General features: G+C 33.2%; 1 protein-coding gene across 1 annotated transcript; it reads left to right on the forward strand.

Moving 5' to 3' along the window:
• The first annotated feature begins 13860 nt into the window (after nt 1–13860).
• Nucleotides 13861–14782, forward strand: LOC127150552 (uncharacterized). Its single transcript, XM_051088419.1, has 3 exons — nt 13861–14092; nt 14168–14359; nt 14441–14782. Exons 1-3 carry the CDS (start codon nt 13910–13912, stop codon nt 14708–14710), a joined length of 645 nt encoding a protein of 214 aa, XP_050944376.1. The 5' UTR covers nt 13861–13909; the 3' UTR covers nt 14711–14782.
• Nucleotides 14783–16954: the final 2172 nt, after the last annotated feature.

Here is a 16954-nt window from a genome sequence, read left to right on the forward strand (position 1 = left end):
TTTCTTCTAAAGTTCTTGTTGTCTTGTAATGTTGCATTTCACGTTAATGTTAGTGAGAAAGTTTTATATTCTTTAAGAAATCTATTCTATTGTATTGTAAGCTAAAGTTTCATGTTTGATGATTGTATGTCATACTTGCGAGTAAATCATTATTCTTATTCATATAAATGAGCTAGCTATTATGTGTACATAATGAGGCATGGGAAAGGAAACTATGTAAAAAAGCACTTCATGGTGAAATGAAGTTGGCCAATGCGTAAAAGGAGCGTATTGAGTTTACCGTCCTAAGCAACAGGAAATGAACCAAGAAGTTCTCCAAGGGATGTTATTGATGAAAAGGTCATCACAGTAGTCTATGCGTGGAAACAATTGATATTCTTGGCGAAAGGAATAGTGTGTGATTTATGATTTATTGAATAAGGTGATGAAAGCCTGTTTTATGAAAATGAATTTATGTATTGTGTGTCTAAAAGGTTTTCCAAAAGCATCAATCACTAATTAGTATTTGATTGACATCTTAAGTTTCCCTCCCTCAAATAACTAGGTGTTAATGGTCCAATTGGGATAAGAAAGGCGAGCTACTACGTGTTGAAGTGTGAGCACGACATTTATTTATTAGGGTTGCAATTTTTGCATAACTATAGTTGGATTTGTTTTGAGCAAAAGACACAAGTGTGTCAATCTTCAAGATTGTGAGAGTTTTTATAGAGAGTCTAAAAGATCATTCACTAAATTAGGATTTTCGTATGTCTCCGTAATTATTGTTTATTTACTAAACTTTGTGTTCTATAGTTTAATATCTTCATTTGTGTTTTATTAACTTTTTGTCGAATTGTTGTAACACATTACATGTAACAAGTTCTTTTAGTTGAAAAATAGTTACATATGTGGCATACATGTAAGTTTCAACTATCCGCCCAACTTTAAATTAAGATCTAATTATACATTCTCTTGAATTGTTCCAAATCAACCCTTACTTTAGTGTCTCATACAAATAAATATGAAAGTTTCCTTTAAAGCATATCACAAATTAAGAAGCTTTGAATTGGTTATTTCAAAATAAATTTAGGTTTGAAGCGTAAATATGAGGCTTTTAAAACGTCATAAGAAATTATTGAAACCTAAGTATCATAACGTTGAGAGGTATTTTGTACATATAACTTAGGTTATAAAACATTGAATAAATCTTCAAATAAAAAATAATATATTCTAAAAATAAAATAATTTATACCTCTAAACTATCAATTTAAGCTTAAAAAATTAATTTACACTCACTTACATTTTGCTTGGAAAATCCTAACGTGAAACTTAAATTTATATTAATTAAATCTGTAGACTTTCTTAAATGAATCAATATAGAGTCTTTGGACAATTTTTATTTTTGAAAAATGTTCATACATTTAGTCTAATTGTCGTTTGAAAAATAAATTTTGGATCAATCAAAAAGTGTCACATTATTTACTGAATTAATGACGAAACTACAAATAATTGAATTTGGGAGTAATGTGCCCTATATTGAAATTGAAGACATAAATTGGTGAATCTCAATGATGTCATGTGTTTTCGCATTAACTATTGGATCAAATTAATTATTTTAAGGTCCAATTAATTCTTAGGATTTGGGTTAAACTTATTTGAAGCCCAAAAGCACGCTTTATTTGATCCAAATGCGACTCAAGGCTAATAGCTGGACTCAAATATAAAGCCCATGGACCAACCAAGCTCAAACTCACAAAACCTACTAGAGAACTATATAAATAGAAGAGTTCTTTTCCATTTGAATGGTAAAAAACTTTATACTTTAGAAGTGTAGAGAGAATTCTCTCAATAAAAAAAAATTTCCTAATTTTTTGAAGTTGGCGATTCTTTGAAGCTCAAGTCCTTTGAATATTTATACACCCTTTCACGATATCACACACTCTGTTTTTTCGAATTAAGTGTATACATTCAATCGAGGGAGATCAGAAAGATCAAGTACTAGAGATCATATCAAATCAAATCACTTCAAATCAACATAACACAAATTCAACTCCATGAAACCATATGTTTGTTCGAAAACCTCGTGCATCCGCTCTGTTTGCCAACATTTAAAAAGTCTACACACTTTTAAAATTAATGCATGAATCATTTTTATAAAGAAATTAGTAGAAGATATAAATTAATATCCTTATATTGATATAATTAGTAGTTTGGGATTAATTAATACAAATCTAAAAATTTAAAGGTTAACTTTCATATATGTAACAAAATACCAAAATATTTACTGTCCGTATAACAAGAAATGAAAGCCCATTAAGTCGTTAGATATTTTCATAAATTCCTAATTTGGTCTTGATATTTTGGATGATTCGTCACTTTTCATTCTTCTTCTTTTTTGTACTTTATTCTTCTCTTCCAGATTTCTTTCCCTCCTCTTCGAGATTTTCTTCTTTCTATTTTAATTCATCTTCTTTTTCTTTCTTTCTTCATCTTTTCTTTCTTTTTTCCAGCTCTTCTTCCAAAATATCAAGATCGTTTCAATATCACTTTGATATGACCTAAATGGTTGCTTAACTAGTCAACATGATCAACACGATCGTTTAGATTTTTCAACACGATCATTTACCATAACCAACAAGATAATTTAGCATCGTAAATATGGTCGTTTAGATTTGAAGTCCTTTTCCCATTGTTTAAAAAAACTAAATAGTCTTGTATATATGATCTAAACGATCGTTTACTGTAGTTAACACGATCATTTAGATTTGAAGCATTTTTTCCATTATTAAAAAAACTATACGGTCATGTTGATACTACATACACGATCGTATATCATTTCTTACGATCGCGTATTGTGATCGTTTAGAAGAAGAATTACATGTGCGTGTGCGACCGATTAATCGCGTGTTGACATGAACATTTTTGTTATTTTCCATCATAGACTTGTGGAGTTTTTTTGTTTCCAAAATTATTCTATACAGTGTAAATATTTTATTGATTTATTATATTTAAAAAAGGGTGATATTTTTTTTTCTATAAAATAGAAATGAACTTTATTAAAGTAAGAAATTAGGAAATTTAAAAATGAATATTATTTTGGAAAATTAAACTAAAAGCGTGTTGCCGACTTGAGTTGGATGGTGACGGTGATGGTGATGGTGATGGATGCATGGGAAACGTAATAAACACCTCATCAGTCAAAATTTATAAACTTTAAATCAAATAGAAAAAACCCCTCTTTCAAATAAATATTTAATAATAATATTACTAATAATTTAATTTGTTTTTTTCTTTGTTGGACAAGATTCAGGAATCACGCGCCTTGTGTCAACAGAAAACAACGCCTTCACTCTTTCTTGGCCGTCAGACAATTAAAACCTTTTTCATTATTAAAACAACATTTTAATATTCTATCTCCTTTAAAAAAAAAACACTAATTTTTAGACACATAAATCATATAAATAATGCAATTAGAAAAAGTATTTACATAAATATTGTTATTTTCAAACTAATTATAAAAATAATGTTGTTTTTCATCTCTCTTTCTCGGTTGTTGTGCTTTTTATCTCTTCTTCTTTAATTTCCTTCTTTTTATCTCCCTCTCTCCTTGGGCGAGTCTTAAGACTAGGCCACTTTTTTTTTTTCATATAATGTTTTTTTTCTTTCTTTTTTTTTTAATTTTATTTTTCTTTTCTAAAATTTAAATTCTTATTTTTTTTTTTTAAATTTTGTATTAATTTATTTCTCTCTCGTGATAAACCTATTTTAAACCACAAAAAACGTACTTTTACTTTGATGAAATTTTTAAAATTTTTTTAATTATGTTTATGTTAAATTTTCAGATTATGAAGATTTATCACTATAATTCATTTGTTTTGTATTAATTAAAGGTCGTAAATTTTTAGTAATCAATTAAGATTGAAAAATAATTAAATATAAAGTATAATGTCTAATACAATAATTAAACAATTTTTATTCAATGAAAAAAAAACAATCAAAGTGTTCCACAACCGGGACGTCGTCGATTTTTTGCCCGTTATCGTCATCAACTCTGTACCCTTTGTTGACATCATCATTATCATAATTATCACTATTTGGAACAATTCCTATTAGTGGTTTTACAGCTCCTATATATCAATGATCCAAGCATGTAATGATCCAAGCATGTCTTAGATATATGCAACAATAACAAGGGGGACAGGGAGAACATATGCTATATGTATGATGTACCTATTGTACCTGTACCAGTTCAAAGAAGAAGTGCTCGAGTGCAAGAGCCCGATGAATTGGAAGAAATGGCTCCTGTGACACAAACACAAAGCGTATAAACACAAATACAAATAAAGAATTAAATATATACAGTACACATTCAACTTTCTTCTTTTGTTATTTATATTCTACCAATGGTTTAAAAAAAACAAACCAAACTTTGAGAACTAAAAAAAAGTAGCTTTCAAATAATGTTTTTTTTTTTTTTAATTTGGTTTTGAATTTAATCATTGTAGCTAAGAAACATGAAAATCATTGTAAGACATAAACAAAATAGACTTAATTTTAAAAACAAAAACAAAAAACAAAATAGTTACCAAACGGGATATTAGATATTAATAAATTATCACCATGAACATATGACAAGAGGATCTTAATTAAAGATGCCTCACAAAAGTAACAAATGGTATTGAAACATCTAAATAGACAATACCATAAGAAATACACAAGTATATAATAAAGAATATTGACGGCTAGAATATATGCAAATTTATCTTACATCTAATATAATCCATCGATCTAAAATCCTAATCAATGCTCTACAACAAGAAAAGAGAAATTGGTCATTCTATACACAACCACTTTAGGTAATACTTAGCTATACAACCAATCAATGTGTTAGTTTTTTTTTAAGAACCGAATCATCATCTTCATAATGAATATATGTACTACGAATTGCCTGTAGCAGTACCCGAGCAACCAAATGAGCAAGAACAACAAGATAATCAGGAAGGACTAGAGCAACAAAGGATACAAAATCGACAACAACAACCAACTAGAAATCGACGACGTTCTGATTGTGGAACATTTTGATTGTTTTTTTTCATTGAATGAAAAATGTTTAATTAATATATTAAACATTATACTTTATATTTAATTATTTTCCTATCTTAATTGATTACTAAAAATTTATGAACTTCAATTAATACAAAACAAATGAATTATAGCGGTAAATCTTCGTAAATTGAAAAATTAAAATAAACATAATTTGAAAAATAAAAAACTTTCATGAAGGTAAAAGTAATTTTTTTTTTTTGGTTAAAAATAGATTTATCGTGAAAGAAAAAAATAAATTAATACTACATTTGAAAAAATAAAAATTTAAATTTTAGAAAAGAAAAATGAAATTCAAATAAAAGAAAGAAATAAAACATTATATGGAAAATGAAAAAAAAAAAAAAAAAAAAAAAAGAAGTGGGCGAGTCTTGAAGAATCGCCGGGAGAGGGAGAGAAAAAAAAAAAGGAAGTGAAAGAAGGAGAGATAAAAAGACAACAACCAAGAAAGAGAGATGAAAAACAACATTATTTTTGTAATTAGTTTGAAAATAACAATATTTTTGTAAATACTTTATTATTTATATCATTTATCCTTTTAAAACTCCAATGTCTCATCTTTCCAACTGTACCCTGGGGCAGAGGGTGCAAATCTCTAATACAAAATTTCATCCACCTGGTTTTTCATTTTACAAAAAGTGGAGTGAATCAGCTTATGTTGTAGGAGACCATGGTAGGAAGGATGGAAGGTCATGTTAATATTTCAGATCACTTTGACTTTTCAAATATACGTCTCATACACTTCATTCATCTACCATGTTTACTATCTTATTATTTTATTAACATTAAAGAAGAGTACATTAGAGAACTTGTTTGAACTTCTAAAACAATTTAGTTTAAAATCTTAAAAGTTATGACTTTTATTAGATATAAAATTTATATTAAAATTTTACACATACAAAATAGTCGATCTTTTAACAGTATAAGACTAAAATTGTTGTTCCAAAAACATTACTTCGAACAAAAAGAAGCGAAATTTTTATTTCAATTAAAAAAACGAGTACTAAAATACAGATATTTGAATTCAATTTTGTCTCTAAACATTTTCAATGTTTTTAATGATATTTTAATTTTTCTAATTCTTGTTGTAATAGAAGTGCTTAAACTTAAATAAAATGTTAGGACCTTTGCTATTGGGATTTGATTGACTTATTTATTATAGACAAAACTTGAATTTCATGTTTATGAAATATGTTATGTGTCATTCTAACTATGTCTTGGGATGAGTTATTTTAATATTGATATGTGTGATGCAAATTTGTTGGTATACTTTCTTGTCATCTGCGACATGCCAATCAAGAACAAAAGTATTATGGAAATTTCTTGTGTTGTATTTTCTCATTCAATATGATAGACTTTTGGCCTATATTTATATTTCAAGGGACCCCTTTTCAATTAGGGCAAAACAATAAGAAGGAGATGCAAATAAGGTTTCACATGGCAGAATTTAATTGGCCCATAATTATGTTGCCAAAATAACAGAAAAAATAACAATAGAGGATTCTAGATTTCTTCCTACGTGGTCATTTATCTTGATGATTTGGTTCACATGGAATTCCTAACTTGGTTGTTCTTGGTCTCTGTTTCTTCCTTAATATCCCTCCGCAAACAAGAGGGGAATGAAAGGACATCGAGTTTGGTACAAAGATGACTAAATTCAGTATGAGTCAGTAATTTCGTTAGGTAGTCATCAATTTGACCAATAGAGAGAACACACCTAATTTCAAGTTGGCCATTCAGTACCTTACACCAAACAAAGGGTATGCCGATCAAAATGTATTTGGTTCGGGTGTGATGGACATAATTTGATGCAAGGGCATTGGCACTAATATTGTCACACCATATGATGGGTGTACAGGACCAAGAAACACCCAATTCACCCAACAGTTCTTAGACCTAAGTAATGTCAGCAGAAGTATGAGCTAGTGCATAGTATTCAGACTTAGTACTCGAGCGAGCGACAACCTATCGTTTTTTTAATGACCACGATACAAGATTGTTTCCAACAAATACACAGTAAGCAACAATAAATCTTCAATCATCTATGTTGGATGTCCAATGAGCATCGGAGTAGGCTACAATATTAAAGTCAGAACTAGGTTGAATACGAATACCATAATGCTTGATATTTTTGAGGTACCGCAATACTCATTTAACTACCTGCTAATGAGTGTCAGTAAGAGCATGAAGAAACTAACTTAAATGGTTGACAATATAGGCAATATTCGGGCATGTGCGAGAAGGTACTAGAGAGCCCCAATAGTGTGCTTCAATAGTGAGACGGATTGTGCATTGAGGATCCATCAGTTCGATAGTGAGAAGGATTATGCACTGAGGATCCATCAGATATAGAAAATTGTTTTCCCATAACAAACGAAGATGGGGTAGGCTTTAAATTATTTAATTCAAGCTTAAATAATAAACCATCCACATATTTAGACTGATTTAGTAAAATGCTAGAATCCAGATTATGCAGTTGAATGCGTCGAAAATAGCTTAAGTGTCTTAAGTCTTTAAGAGCAAACGAAGCATCAAATTGGCGTATAAGATTAGAGATCATATAAATGTTATTTCTAGTGATGATAACATCATCAACATACAAAAAAAAGAAGAACAATGGAGTTGTGGAGCTTGAGAATAAATAGAGAGGTATCTGTCTTAGAGTTGACAAAACCCCAATTTAGCCGCGTGTGTTTCAAAGTGTCGTTTCACGTCCGAGGAGTTTGTTTAAGGCCATAGATGGCTTTGCTCAATTTGCAAACATAATCGGGATATTGCATATCAACAAATCTAGGTGTGTGTGACACGTAGACTTCCTCCAAGGGCTCCATTAAGGAAAGTGTTGTTGAAATCAAGTTGTCGAAGAACCCGACGATTTGATACTATAAAGCTTAAGATTATCTGAGTCATTGAAGACTTTATGTCCGAGCTAAATGTCACAAAAAAAATCCACCCCAAGATTATGATGAAACCTTTTAGCCATTTGACGAGCCTTGTAGAGTTGTATAAACCCATCAACTACTCGTTTGATGTGAAATACCCATTTGTTGCTGACAACATTCTAGTGAGGATTTAGGGGTACAAGATCAGAAGATTGGTTGTTTAGCAAGGTAGCAAGTTCTTCATTCATGGCAGATTGTCATTGAGGAGTTCGAAGAGCATTGACTACCTTGTCGGTTTTGTGACTGTCAAATCAGGATTGATTTTTGAGATCCATCACTTGAGTTTTAAGATGCTAACTTTTTCATGTATGGTCATGGAATGGGAGTTGTGAGGGGGAGTCGGCGGTGGGTCAGCTATAGAAATCAGAGGAATTGATAGAAAGGCATTTTAAAAGGATAGAGATAAAAGGGCATTTGTTGACGAAGAGTTTGAGTTGGGAGGCATCTTCGGTAGGGAAAATGGAAAATTAGGGATAATTAAGGATGGGTTATAGGTAGTTGGGTTTGTGGGCCGAAGGTGTAGAGAAATCTAGGCCCATTTCAAAATTGGAGGGAGGGTGTGCAGTTGGGTAATTTGGGGTTAGGTTTAATGGGGAAGTTAAGGGAGGGTGGGAATCAGAGGGATTATTAGATGAGCTGGGTGTAGGCCATATTATTGTGCTTGGGGACGGATTATTTTTGGGGCTGGGTAAAATGCTTACCGATGGAAATAAAATAGGTGGTGATAATGTATGGACCATGGATAAAGGGAAAAATTGTTGAGCAAATAGAAATTCCTCTTTGTTGAACTACACGTCTCGAGATATATACAACCGACCGGTGGAACTCAGACATTTGTACCCTTTGTGACTCAAGCTTGGACCTAAGTAAACACATTTTTCTGAATGAAAATTAAACTTGTTAGATTGATAAGAGAGTAAACAAGGAAAACGGACACAATCAAATGTACGTAATGATGTAATGCCAAGTTGCCTATTGAGTAATAATTTCATAGGTGATTTATCATTAAGAACACAGGATGGGAGATTGTTGATTAATTGAGCTGCTGTTGAGAAAGCTTCCCACCAAAACTTCAGTGGTAAATTAGCTTGAGCCATGAGTGTTAAGGCCATTTCAACTATATGGTGATATTTCTATTTAACACACTTATTTTGTTCGAGGTGTGAGGACAAGGCATTCAAGTTAATATACCTCTTTGCTCACACATATAATGAACTTATGTACTCACCACCATTATCTTACTATAGAACTTTGATGCTGCTTTAATCATATTAAGAAAAGTTTCAAAAGTCGCAGTTGTGTCACTTTTAAGTATAAGAGGATATATTCAGACATACCGGCTAAAATCATCAAGAAACAACACATAATAGCGAAAGTCCTCAATAGACATGACCAAAGCTGGCTCTCATACATCGGGGTGGATTAAGTCGAACGATGTTGTGGCACGGGATTTAGACAGAGAGAATGGAAGAGAATGACTTTTACCTAGTTGACATGATTGACAAAATTCTATTGATTCAATTTTTAAAGTCACATTACCTCTTTTAGTGATCAAATAAAAAACTCTCGATGATGGATGACCCAAGCGTCGATGCCATGTGCTCTTAAAGATAATACTATTGACAGAAATATTTGCTAAAAACAGGATTGATTGGTTCACTTTAGTTATTTTCATAGTTCCCTTTGAGTCATTGGTATTCATCTTTTCTTCAGCAGCAGGTTTCACTAGGGCTTCTTCCAGATAATATAAGATAGTATTCATCATGAAGTTCAACAAAAATATGGTTATGTTTTGCAAGTTTAGACACATTGACTAAATTTTTCGCAATGACAGAAAAATACAGAACATTATCAAGAGATAACATATAATTTCCATTTGTGATATTTTAATGACCTATGGATGCAATCTTTAGTTTATCATCATTAGCTACTGTAATTTGTTCCTTACCTCCATACTCAAAAGGATTGGCAAGACTGGGGTAGTTAGCGATAACATGATTTGTGGCATCACTACCAGCATACCAATTAGTGTCAACATTGTTTTCTCCAACAGAAGTGAACAGATTGCCATGATGTGAAGTCATAAAAATCGTGGGTTCTTAAAATTGTTGTTGTTTGTCCCTTTGTTTGGATTATTTCCATTATTGGAAACAAACTCCTTGTTGAACCTATTGTAGTAAACATCTGCAGTGTGCCTTGTTTTTTCCACAAACTTGGCAAGTTGGACGATATCGTCCTCAGCCTCAGCCTTGCCCTCCAGATTGTCCACCACTATTACCATGATTTCCATAGGAGAAATTATTTCCTCGACCTTCACCTTGACCTTGACCTTGTGATGAATGGTTAGAGGGTCCCCTGTTACTTACCATATTGATAGATGGAGTATTCTTCACAGCCATTGTTTTCTGTGCATTTTAAGCTTCTAGCCTTTTTTCATAAGAAAGCAATTTTGATTGCATTTGCAACCATGACAACTCTAGTTTACCTTGGAGTGTTTCTACAACTACATTATACTCTTCATCTACTTCAAGTAGGACTTGTGATATCAATGCCCTTGTCAGAATAGGATTGTTGGCCTGACCTAGGTTGTTAGAATGTAGTTTCATTAGTCGTAAATATTTAATCATAGAGTTGTTATCTTTTCAAGTTTGCTGAAAGGTTTGACGAACATAGTCTTCTTCCGCTTTCGATTGAATACCAAAGAGTTCTTGGATTGCATCTCATAGATCTTTGAAGTGCTCAAATCAAATTAGTTGGATGGCTCTTTTCGATGTAATGAAGTTATACATCTACCGAAAAAGCAGTTGATCAACAATTAACCAGGCTGCAAAGGCAGAGTTGACGACTTCTTTAGTTTGAGTACTCGTGAAGCCACTTGTCGCGATCTGAGAGCTTGTCGTCTCAGCAGTTGGTTGTGTTGTAATGATGGTGATAACAGGGACTAACGTACATCGGAGGGCATGGTACGTGTCCTAGCATATACCCCTATATTTGTATCCTCTCAAAATCTAAAATGCAAGAAGTTGCTTCGCTCAAGCTTGGTGATTGTAACCTGATTGAGTAGTTAATTGAGAGGTTGGCTAGTGAAGTTGAGTTCCCAAGGTTTCCATGGTCGTTAGTCATCATGCTCTAATACCAAGTTAAGAACAAAAATATTGTGAGACTTTTCTATGTTGTATTTTCTCATTCAATATAATAGACCTTTGATCTATATTTATATTACAGAGACCCTTTTCAATTAAGGCAAAACAATAAGAAGGAGACACAAATATGGTTACACATGGAAAAATCTTTTAGGCCCATAAGCTGTCAAAATAACAGAAAAAAATAATAAATAGAGGTTCTAGATTTCTTCCTATATGGTCATTTGTCCTGATGATTTGGTACACATGAGATTGCTAACCTGGTTGTTCTTGGTCTCTATTTCTTCCTTAACAATACGATACAACAAGTCGTGATTATATGGGATATGTTTACATGACAGAACAAAAAATCTACAAAATATTCTTTCTTTACCTAGCAGCAAGACTTTCAAGATTTCATGATCTGCTGTATTTTTTCTTGCAAATAGAGTTGGTTTATTATTTCCATTAATACATTCTCAACCCTATTGAAATATATGATAAAATTCAATCTAGAGCTGACCATTTTGAAGAATATTCAAGCCATTGTCTCATGTGAGAGCTGAACAACACAAATGTGTCAATCTATGAAATTATGGAGTTTTAGCCATTGTTGATCTTGAGTGATTTTCTAGATCATATTGATTCGCACAAAACAAGTACTGTTTTTATGATGGTTGAAGTTTGATTAAAAATCATTATTGAACTTGAAGTTGAGCTGATGTATTTTATTAAAAACACACTTTAAAGAAGATCGGTTGGTCTTAGGGAGAGCCTAACAACATCTCTTCTCTTGAGAAGAGATTCTCTTACTTGGGGGAGCCTGAATTCATAAAGTGAATAGATATTTACAAGAAAGGTGTGGGGGATCAGCCTAAGTGATACAATTAGGAGGAGCCTAACACTATAAGAAAATGGAGCATTCCCGACGCCGAAAAGCACGTCGGCATAAAAAACGTCGGAAATAAGGGCTTTCCCAACGCCGTCAACAACGCGTCGGGAGATGTGTCGGGAAAACTATCTTTCCCGACGCACCACGAAGGTGTCGGCAAGAATATGTCGGGAAAATGGGTTTTTCCCGACGCCGTGAACAGTGTGTCGGGAGCGGCGTCGGGAATAGGGGTTTTTCCCGACGCCGCGTGAAACATCGGGAAAAGGGTTTAATGAGCGTCGGAAATTCCCCTTTTCCCGATGCGTTTTGAGGGATTTCCCAATGCCACGTCTCCCCTTTAAATTTGTTTCAGTTCTGTGAATTACAGAACCGAAACCGAGAGGAGAAAAAGAAAGGAGAAGAAGAAGTCGTCGTCGTCCGTCGCCGTCCTTCAAATTTCCTTTTGTTCCGCCGCCGTCCGTCGTCGACCGCCCTCGCCGTTGTCCCTCGCTGCCGTCTGCCACTTTAGGTAAGTGAAATATGAAAATTTATTTAGTTTAAGTTTATGTTTTAGGGGTTTTTTGATGAAAATTAGTTTACGGTTTTTTTTGATGAAAATTAGTTTAGGATTTTCTTTTGGAATAGATTTTTGTTTGTTAAATGTATTTTTGTATAGAGCGTGTGCAATTTGTGGATGAATTGAAATTGAAATTTGAAATTTGAATGGTTTAGGATTTTTGTTTTAAAAAATTGAATAAAATTGAATGAGAGTTGAATTGGGGGAGGGGGTTTATTGTTAAATTGAAAATTGAATTGGGAGGGGGGTTTATATTTGAATTGAAAATTGAAAATTGAAAATTGAAATTGGAGGGGAGGGGGGGGGTTAATAGTTAAATTAAGTAAGGGGGGATGTATAGTTGAATTTAAAATTGAATTGGAGGGAGGGGGTTTAAGTTAAATTGAAAATTGAAATTGGGGGGGGGTGGGGAGGGGAATTTATAGTTGAATTGAAAATTGTAATATGTGTTTTAAGATTTGTTTTGGCTATCCTGCAGTTATGATAGCCTGTTTGTGTTCAATATTTTTATTGTTGATTTGGGATGGCTATCCTGCAGTTATGGTAGCCTTTTTTGTTTTGAATTTGCTGGTTTCAAGGGGTGGTAGTTAGGATAGCTTGAAGTATTTTGTTGTTAATAATTAGGTTGTGTTGGCTATCCTGCAGTTATGGTAGCCTCTGTAGTTTGGAGGGGTTTGTAGGATGCGAAGATATTTGGTTTTTGAATGTTTATTTTCTATATGTCCATATAGTCATTATGTCATATCGACGATCAAATTTTATGGAGACGGACGATATGTTCCTCCAATTTGAGGAGGATTTAAATAACATTGTGGGAGGATCGTCATCTGTGGGCGACAATACGGGTGAGTCTAAGAATTTTCTTCATTTTTAACTTACAAATATTTCATGTAGGGGTTTCTAACTTTATATGTTAGTGTCTATTTATTGAGCAGGGTCTTCTTCTCAACAAACGACTCCGACTCCTAGGAGACGTGCGCAGTCTCGACTCTTGGAGTTAGAGCGCCACATTGCAATAAATGGGCGCATTCCGATGACGATTGCCCCTGGAGCGGAGAAGCCTATTTCTCCACACGTCATTCGCTTCAGCCAGGCGATAGGCGTGTGCGTGCGAAAGACATTTCCCGTCCGCTGTCTTAAGTGGGCAGACGTTGGGAGAGAATACATTGAGGTCGTCAAGGGCGACCTCCAAGTAATTAAATGCACTACACATTTATATATGATTTCATTTGAAACATATCTAACTTTAACCAATCTAATGTGTTATGTTTGTAATGTGCAGCGATTGTTTGTGCTTGATTTCAATGATCAAGCAATGAACAGGTTTGTTGAGCATCAGATGCTCACGACCTTTAAAGAGTTCCGGGCCGACTGTCATAGACATTTCAAAAAGTACTGCGACCCGGAAGAGGCTCGTGCCAACCCACCAAACGCATTGGTTGGACGTGATGAGGATTGGCACTTCCTCTGCGACCATTATATCAGTCGTGCATTCCAGGTATTTGTCATGATTAATTATGATAACAAGTTTTAATATGTATAAGAAATAAACAATATAATTGTTTTAATGCAGGAGCAATCACGGACAAACAAGGCTGCTAGACAGAAGCAGCCTTACAATCATAGTAGCGGGTCCAAGTCGTTTCTACAACGACAGTATAAGCTCACTGAAAGAAGAGGGCAGCCGGTCGATTGTGTGGAATTGTTTCGGGAAACACACGTTCGAGCTGGGATATTCGTGTCGCAGGCCACCGAGGATGCGCATGTAAGTTATACCCTTATTAATTATCCACTTTTATTATATATTTTTGCGCGTTACCTAACATAATTTTTAAATTTGTTGCAGAATCAAATGCTGGAACTCCAATCCCAGCCTACCCCAGAGGGTAGTCAGCCACTCTCTGAGGATGAGATATGCGATCAGGTGTTGGGTAGACGACCAGGCTACTCAAAAGGCCTTGGTTGGGGACCCAAGCCGAAGGCCCGCAGAACGGCAAGTGCAGGCAGTTGTCGACATCTTGTTCGCAGTCCACACAAAAAGAGATTGAATTACAAGCTAAACTTCATGAAGCTTTGGAACGGATTGAAGTACAAGATAGAAATCACCAAGCATTAGCTTCACAAGTGGAAGCTATGAAAAAGATGATTGAAGACCTAACTCGTGCACAACAGGGACCACCATATGATCCCTAGCTCTGCGGTACGTCGTATATGTCTCTGTTATTCTTAAGTTTTTGCAATATATGATTATGTATTAAACTTAGTTATTTTTATACCATTTTTAGGACCGAAGGTGTAGAATGACGCGCATACGCACCTCGTTGGGAGATTTTTCATTATGTTTATGGTTTTTCTATATTGAGAACTATATTTTGTTGTAGTCAACTTATTCGTATTATTAATTTTAATTCTATTTTTTTAATTTGTGTTTGTATATTTATTAATTTATTTTAATTTAATTCAAAACGTCTCGAAATTTTTTTGAGCAATCCGAACATCATTGTGAATGTTTGAGCAAAATATTATAAGAAAAAAAGTAAAAATAAAATATTTAAAAAAATATATAAAAAAGATTTCCCGACGTTCATTACGTCGGGAAAAAAACGTCGGAAATCAGGTTTTCCCGACGCCGGGAGATGCGTCGGCATAGACAGCGTCGGGAATAAGGTTTTCCCGACGCCGTCGATGCCGACGCATCTCCCGACGTCGGGAAAACCTTTCCTGACGCCGTACCAACTCGGCGTCGGGAAAGCCTCTCGCGACGCATTTCTCCCGACGTTCTTCCCGACGCCGTTTTGTACGTCGGGATATCCTTTCCCGACGTACTTTGCATTTTTGCCGACGTATTTGTGCGTCGGGACTACCCCGTCTCTTGTAGTGTAAGTATTCATTCAGTAATATCCTTACACTTGTGGAAGCCTAAAAGTATGTTAAAGGTGAGGGAATCTCAACATACTTTTTTCATTGAGGAGATAGAGAGAATTGTTGTTTATTTAACATACTTTATTTATGTGAGGGAATTGAATCTCATACTTAAGGAGATTTTAAGTTTCATTGAGAGATAGTCTCACACTTCTTTAGGTTGAGCTATTTTTGTGTCAATGTAGTTGTCGTTTATTTACATATAAGTTTGACGATGTAATTGCTTAACTTTATATTAGTGCATATATCTTTCCACAAGCACACTACTCCTCTAATGTAGGTGATATTACATTGATATGGCTACCAAACTTTGTATTCTGTACTGGTCTTCAATTTTCTGCATTCATCTGTGATGTTTCTAAAAATGATGTGACATCATATGCAACGGGTTTTTTCGTGTGTTAGACAACCTTTATATTTTCATAAAATATATAATAAAACCGAAACCAATTTACAAAAGATTTTATATATTTAATATTGTGAGAATTTGAGACATAATTTTCAAAATAATTAGATGTGGAAACAATACGTATGTTGTCAAATATGTGGCAATAAAAAAAATTGGATGATCTACTTTTCAATGTAAACTAGTCTATTTATTATGATGAATTAAAAATGTTACGCATAATAAAAAATGATATATTTTTTAAATTTGTAACACTTGATAGTGTTCCTGTGAGATGTTTTTAAATTTGTTCATTTTAAATTTGATATAACTTCAAACAAAATAATTAATTTAGGTTCAGGGATTTCTTATATTTTCACTAAAAAATGAAAAACTCCTGATGTTTATTTTAAATTCTAATATTTAATAATAAATGAGGAAAAAGTTAAAGTGATAGAAGAAGTTTAAAAGATTAGATAACGAAAGAAGGAAATTAAAAATATTTGAAAAAAAGTGAGAGAAAAATGAAAAATAGAGAAATTTTAGGCCATAGATTGAGGCAAAATAGATGGAGAAAATGGAAGAGAGATGACATTTATAAAGTGTAAATATAATTGACTTTCGTCCATATATTAATCACAAAAAAAATTACTATTATTTAAAATTTGTTAGGGATATTAATGCAACTTTTGAAAGTTATCACTTTTTAAAAAAAGAAAATTAAGTGTCAAAGATTATAAATGAAAATATTGAAAATTTATGGATATTTTTAAATAAGGTATTAATGATTTCCGTTAAAGAACTAACAGTAGTGTGCGTACATTAATATATCGTCGATGTCAACATTTTAGACAAAGAAAACGTAACTTTCAACGTAACACTAGAAGTATTTGAAAGAAGAAGAATGTGGCTTCCAAATTAAGGTAGAAAACTTACACATTGATGTAGTACTCGCCACACAAACTCTCGTACTGGAGATAAAGAGGAAAGAATATTGTCCAGATAAAGTAAGAAATTTTGAGCATAGGATTTAAGTTTTATAGAAGGGTTGGA

Source organism: Cucumis melo, chromosome 8 (genome assembly GCF_025177605.1).
Source record: "Cucumis melo cultivar AY chromosome 8, USDA_Cmelo_AY_1.0, whole genome shotgun sequence".
NCBI classification, from domain to species: domain Eukaryota; kingdom Viridiplantae; phylum Streptophyta; class Magnoliopsida; order Cucurbitales; family Cucurbitaceae; genus Cucumis; species Cucumis melo.